Source organism: Fulmarus glacialis, unplaced genomic scaffold (assembly GCF_000690835.1).
Source record: "Fulmarus glacialis isolate BGI_N327 unplaced genomic scaffold, ASM69083v1 scaffold35394, whole genome shotgun sequence".
Classification (NCBI taxonomy): Eukaryota; Metazoa; Chordata; class Aves; order Procellariiformes; family Procellariidae; genus Fulmarus; species Fulmarus glacialis.
Window position 1 is genome coordinate 1 of NW_009209324.1, and position 7,303 is coordinate 7,303.

At 38.6% G+C, this 7,303-nt stretch overlaps 1 protein-coding gene across 1 annotated transcript in view; it reads right to left on the reverse strand.

Annotated features, from left to right (window-relative positions):
- Positions 1-641: 641 nt before the first annotated feature.
- Positions 642-7,303, reverse strand: part of LOC104076066 (oxysterol-binding protein-related protein 11-like) — a gene marked incomplete at its 3' end in the record, with an annotated part of 7,766 nt that continues 1,104 nt past the window's right edge. Inside the window, exons 2-5 of the mRNA XM_009576788.1 lie at positions 7,037-7,212; positions 6,175-6,254; positions 4,975-5,157; positions 642-843 (exon numbers count right to left, since the gene is read on the reverse strand). Coding sequence (XP_009575083.1) covers positions 642-843; positions 4,975-5,157; positions 6,175-6,254; positions 7,037-7,212 — 641 coding nt within the window. The remainder of the gene's footprint in view (positions 844-4,974; positions 5,158-6,174; positions 6,255-7,036; positions 7,213-7,303) is intronic.

Consider the following 7,303-nt stretch of genomic DNA (forward strand, 5'->3'; position numbering starts at 1 on the left):
TCAGCTACACAAGAGTTCCTGATATGGTAAAGGGTCGCTTCACCGCCTGACTCATTACACCAAGGCCAAGGTTTAACGGGGGTTTCTGAGATCGTGGAGCAGCCCAGGAAAGAGGCAGGGCAGAGGCACCTCCACAGCTACACACATGTAAATGCTTATAGTAGGTATTTAGCATGTAAAAAAAGAAAAGCATGACTTTTGACAGAGCTGTACTGGACACCACATATCCTAGAATCTGCAATCCCATAAAAGTCCCCTTCCACTATTACTGTTCCTGAGCAGCCAGTTACATCCCAAAGGTAGCCTTCTTATTGTGGTGCCTTATGTACTTTATTTTGTTGTGAGATGCTCCCAACAATTAAATGTTACATTTATACAGCTGCTGCCAGAGACTTCTTGATAGAACAGAGAAAACAATAAAAAAACCAAGCAAACAAACAAAAAAAAACCCCACGCCAATATGCACGGGAGTTCTACCCAACACCAGCAAGTCAGACGCTAGAAAAACTCACAGAAAACCAGGCAGCCAGCAGTTTTCCCTACCCATGCGAAACCGGATTTACTGCAACAAGTATTTTTGCAAGAAGGAAAGGATTTGTATTTGTTATAGGGTTCTGCTCTTTGTGAGCATCTATACCCACCTGGTGGTAAGGATCCCTTTTGTTGAGAAGCATGTTGTAACTGGAGAATATGGAAACAGTCATTTAAGCAGTTCATGGTTGCCATGGAAGTTGCTTTCAGCATTAATAGATCTTGATCCAAGGATGTAAGGTGACCGGAGACAGGAAGGCATTCTATGCTCCTGATCAAGTCTCTCTGCTGGCCCTCAGCCTGAGACATCATCTGTCAAACAAAACAGCCATTTATCAGGTAATGGAAGTGTGTTGTGTGGTACATGTTTAGCTGTGCACACAGAGGATCCCAAATGATTTTATAATAATAAACCTAAAAGGTAATAGATTATGTACAGCTAACTGTACTTTTTTTTTCTTGATGCAGCTATAAAGAGTCATTGAATGCATGATGAAATTCCCATGACAATACACAGGACCTTATTAACACGCAAAAGAATATCAAAGTGACTTCAAAAAAAAAAGCAAAGAGGAATTTGAACATGATACTTGCTGCAGTAAATACCAAACACTTTCATGCTTGGTTGATAGGGACAGAGGGGAAAAACACCCCACACACTCTGTGTGAGGAATAATTAAGCTCTGTGCTCTGCACAGCCTGGAAAAGGATCTATGATGTACTACCCGTGGGTATCAAGATCTTTTCACTCCCTACAAGAAGGGATCCAGCACTTTAAAGGAAACTACCTGTATCACTCGGTTTGGCTCAAACCATACGGGATTCTCATTTATTGTCTGCACTGCCACCACGCTTAGGATCACTATCTCACTTGTTTACTTTGCGGAGGGGAAAGAAAAAGCAGCAGGATTTTCCCCTTCATTATATGTTCAAACTACAGCTTTCCTGCTGTCGTTGTCCTCCCAAGCTCCTTTCCTCCTTCCTTCTGACACAGAGCACCCCTACATCACAGAGCCCGCAACAGCACATTTGCCCGCAAGAGGTATAGTGGCAAAGCACACCAGCCATCAAGCACCACACTGTGGTCTTCCAAAAACCCACATACTTTCCTCCTTGTACTCACAGAAACAAAATAATGTCTGATTTTTTATCACAGGGATGAAGGCACACTTCTATACACACTAGTCACTTTTCTGGGGAGGTACAACAAAAGGTATTAATATGCCTGGATAGCGCTACTCTGCGATCATTACGTGTTCTGGCAGTGAAGTTAAATGTAAGAAGATTGATTTACCAGAGCAGAAGAAGAATTTATTTAAAGAATCTGAGATGCACTCATGCATTTAACTGCTATGGCACTGCTTAGTTTTTTAGTTCACCGATCCTAGCAGTATCTTACCGATTTTTTTTTTTTTTTTTTAAGTACCTTTGCCTGCAATCCCTTCCAGGAACTGCTTTTAAGGTTTTATGCAATAAATATTTAGGCCATATGTATTCATCCAAGTTCATGGTATGTGGCATTTGGAACATTTTAGGGCTTGGCTACATAGCATGCTATGGTGTGAATTTACAGAGCGTTGGCTCTTTGGAAGTGGAGTTAACTGTGCACAGTGAGCCTTAGCATGTCCCAAGAGTGACAGGGCAGAAAGCTAGTAAAATACTTAGTTATATAGCCTTGCCTATGCAAACACATCAGTTGCTATCAGAACATGTGTCTTTTTTTTTCAGTCATAAACCTGATGTAAGTCTTTGTGTGCAAGTGTCTTTCCAATACTTTAAAAAACTCTGCTAGATTAAAAAAAAAAAGACACAGATAATGAGTTGACAAATCACTACAACCCTTCTGGTGACCTTCACTCTTAGTGATTCGCTACGTGGTAGCACCCAAGCACCTCGTTCCAGGATCAGGCCAGACAACAGGACAAGCCATGTTATACTGAGTATTGAAGTTCAAATAGGCACATCTCCCCTTTCAAAGAACATACTCCAAACAGTCCTAAGTTTTTCCTGCTTATATACGCACATTTGTTAAAAAAAAAAAAAGAAAGAAATAGTGCTGCAGGAGGAAAAAGCACTGTAATTAAAACTCAAAAGCTATCAGAAGTACACAGGCTATAGTTCTCACTTTGCAAACACACATGCACCTGCATTTAGTGCAAGTGAGCATAAAGATCCTCTTTGATCTCTTGTTTTGCAAGGTATCCAAGTCAGCAGCGTGACATGTATTCAGACAAGAACAAGGGGAAGTAAAAGGATAGGGACTGACAGAAGAACCAGCTACAGTGCAATTCATGGGAAAATTAAAAAAAAAAAAAAAGATCACCATGCAGCAGATCCTTTGAAAGAGAAGCTGTTCTTCCCACAGCTTCTCAAATTGAATTTACAAGTATTGAAGCTGTATTATGCTCAAGTGTAACAGGCATGCACCTGCCCTTTAAGTATTTTAACTATATCTAAAAAAAAACCAAAGTAGGCATTGTAACTAACAAGCATTTTAGCTTCAAAAAGGTAAGCAAACTAACAACATTCAGAAAAACTACCATTACTGAGGATTCTTCACCTGAACAGGTCAAAAATGTTTAAGTTGATAAATAATCATGCTGTGTCACCAAACTCAACAATCAAAAGAGAACATGCATAGTTTTCTATGCTCTTTGCAATGCTAAGAAAAACCATTCCACTTTATTTCCCACCCAGTGAAAATCCCAATTACAGGATGCAGCCCAATGCTTCAGTGCTCCAGCTCACAAACTCTCCTCTTTCCTCCCTCAAATTTTGAATGCCATATCGCCATTTGAAAAGTCAAAAAGTTAAAAAAATACTTCTGAAACATTGCCTCACAAACAGGATAGCTTCTCAAACACCAAAATACAACAACAGATAAAAGAAAGAAAAACTGCTAAGAGAGCTATAGGCATGAATTCTGTAAATATTAATGCCATATTCTGCTATTTTCATGCAATAGGTAGGGAAGTGCAAATACTATTTAAGTTTACCATATGCTGTAATTGTTGTACCACACTAGTAAGAAGTTTATCACAAGTAAGAGGTAACTTGATGAATCAAACTGAAAGGCAACTATCTGTATAGTTTTAAAATCTACTTGGAAGAAAAACTTCTCTTTCAGAGGATAAAGCAGATGAACCAGTTCATACAAAACAGAAGCCACAGGATGCCACCTGAAGTTTTCCTGGGTACCTGACAGGACTTCATATGTCTTTGCATTAGCACTATAGGAGACTTTACTGTTATTAGAGGATATAAACAGGATGGCAGCAGTTACCCTTTTGTAAGGCATCTGCAAGAATAGTCTGCTGTGGACAGAGAGATTCACAGATTCTAAGGTCTAAAGAGGCAGTCACCTTGTCTAGCTTACTGAATAATTATGCCACAGCACTTGATATAAATCAAGGAACGATGACAATGGCAGCATGCCATACCAGGTATTTTCAATACCATTTACCGATGAACTTACCAATGAACACCGATGAACTTACCACAATGCTCAGCCACGTATTTTAAGGTTAATGCTCCCAATAAAGAGCACTCTTCTGTCCCAGTTTGTCTAAGTTCAATTTCTAACTAGTCACGCTTCCTAGATCCTTATTTACTAAATTGAAAAGCCCTCCATTAGAAACTTGTTTTTGCCAAGAAATGTATCACACTATACCAATTACACTGCTAACATTAAAATATTCATTAATATCAATACTACTACTAAGTAACACAGGTTTGTAATTCAGCAATGAATTTTGTTTTAGTATTAGCTTTAGATTTGCATGACCTACCCTGTAAATATTCACAAGTTAAAATCAACCAGTAGTCAGTCCATTCTGACAGTCAAGATGGAAAGGTAATTATTTCTGTTTTTTTCCAAAATACACTACACCTGAATGTGTAGTGTAAAAAGCATACTTCTGAATTGCTCATTTTATTTTGCTCTCTTTTCAAATCACATCCATCACTAGACAATTTGTCCACGTGAATTAGCATACCTGGAAGTGGTATTAGTATTCTTAAACATCAATCATGACCAATTTCTCCTCAGTCATAGGAGATACAAGTACAGCTTAGGGAATTCTTCTATAGCTTGACACGGGAAGAAAATAGTGTATGATATAACTGTACCATAGTATGGGATGTTATACTTCCTTAAGAATATTCCCTTGTCACCTGTAGGGCTAGGACTTGCAAGGATGAGAACATGCAAAACTCTACTTGAGCATCAGGATATTATTGTGGAGTACAAAAGTCATAAAATATACACCATGTACTTCTACAATTAGCCAAGGCAAGTTACTTATCCTCACACAGCTATGCAATAATAGCTTAGGACATGGTATTGACAATATATCCAACTAAGAATAGTAGGTTTCTCCACAATCCTACAAATAACAGGACAGCTCCTTCAAAAGATTACAAGATAATCTAAGGCATACAAACCTCTCTAACATCTACGAGGTGATCTGGCTGCATAATAGGAACTCTTTTTCCAGTTGGCAATCTGTGATGTCCAACACTGAAAAAAGAAACTGCATTTTGACTGGGTCTTCTTTGCACACCAGGAGAGTTGGCACTTCCTTGGGATGCAAGAGAGAAGCTGCGAGATTTCAGAGGAGGGTTGTTCTAGTGAATAAATAAGCATAGAGAAACATTTACAATTAATTCCTAATAACCAGCAAATATTCTAATTTGAAAGATACAGCAGAACAGTTTAATCCTTGATTTTTTATAGAGCAAGGACAGATGACAAAACCCTCATAACGTATTAGTAGCAACTGCTAAATAAATATTTTGCACTATCTGCTGACAGTTGCCCTGTTTTATAGTCTAATTATGAACAATCTGTGAAATAAGATTGATCAATATGTATCACTTCTCTGACTTGAAAATTAGTCCTTGATCTGCAACAGTACTAGAAACTGACTCCTAACAGATCCTGCAAGGATAGAGCTCACATTTAAGAGAATGGGATTTCGTTTAAAACTATTCATTGAAATTATCTCTTACAACAAAGCCAGCTACAAGATGTTGATCTGATCTTAAAAGCAAGGCTTTATTCAGGTATCAGAATAGGTGTTATGGCAATCAGGAGATTCTATAAAATACACTATATTCACAACCACCACACGGTTAGCAAATGGAAGCAACAACCTTCAGATACAATGTTGAGGACCTGCTTCTCAAAGACAGGAATTCATCCTAAATGTATTTGTGGACTGCTGAGTGGTTTTAAAAAAAGGTTAAAATAAAAGGAAAGCTCCCAAGATGAAAGGGCTTCAATAACACTGAAGACATGTTTCCTTATCCGTTAAAAAAAATGCAAAGCCACTGGAAAATACTGGGCTAATACTCTGATCTTTCAGCTCTGCCTCCTGTTCAAACACCAGCTCACCAGCACCTGCTCAGGGAGGACCATTCAGCTCTTCAGAGGCAAACTGACTTCACTTCGTGTCATTCCTAAAGCATATTTCTATTAGAAGTCAGCTATTACTCAGAAAAATGTTTCTTGACGTAAATGTCAAGCCCAACCATAGGCCCTTTTGTAGTATTCTTCTTAGATAACAAGATAGTTTTATTTGGAACTACTTCTACCACCAGCCTAAATTATTTTTGCCCACGAAAATATCAGTTATACAATACCTTTCCAATAGCTTCCGTGTGATGCTGCGTGCATATCTGTAGCCTGCTAACCCAGTGTTGCCGTTCTTTAGCATCAGTAGCTAATAAAAGCAAACCAAAATGGTTATGTATACAAAGATATTTTGAAGTATCGGCAAAAGGCTGCTTAATTCTTTAAGACAGACAAAAAACTTTAACAGTAAAGTATTTTTCATCTAAAACTTGCTCAGATGACCAATAATTAGCTATAACATTAAATAAAGTTCAACATAAATGGCATGTACTTTTTTTTTTAAATTTTGTAACACAGAAATAACTTCAACAAACAATAACTCCCCTCACACACATTTTAATCTAACAACATGACACATTTTCCTGGAATTAGAGTAAGGTACCCTGAATTAGTAACAGCAAGTCTTCAAGGGAAGAAATACTCTAAGATATTAACCCAGATTTCCATAACCTGCAAAATCAGAGAATGGGCTTATATGACCATCACAAGAAGGCTAACATATTGAACATTAGGAATAATGTAGTTCTGTGCAAGCATCAACACAGTGCTGCTACCTACAATGATTTAGAAAACTCTAAATCAGTACAGTTTAAGGACACTACACATGAAGGTTAAACCCCATTCTACACATCTTAAATTCATGGTCTTCTGAAAGTCATCAAACCCAAAGAGTATGGAACCACCCGTAAAAAAGGACTGTTCCTAACTGAAGAGCAAGATGAAAGTTTCACGTATAACTCTCATTGCAGCAGTCTGCCAAACAAGTTCTCTCGCTTTGGCCACACAGCCAAGCCCAGCAGAGCAGCCACAGGTGAGGGCCAGGAGTGTCCTCTAATGGAAGAATCCCCTGCCCAAGAATCCACATCCTACCTCTTAGTTTATACTGCTCCCCGCTGGCAGCATTGACTGTAAAGGTGTGAGAGTCTTCATCACTGGGTGAAATTACAGCTCCAGCTAGCTGCAGGGTACCCCTGGGCTTTAGATGTCTTGACTGCTCATTCACAAAGTACTCCAGCAGGCCAGCATCATTGTTTAAAACAAAAAATCTGCAATGATAACAAAGCAAATACACTAAATAAAACCAGCTCATTCTTTTCCTTTTTTTTTGGGGGTGGGGGGGTGAGGGGCTGGGGATGG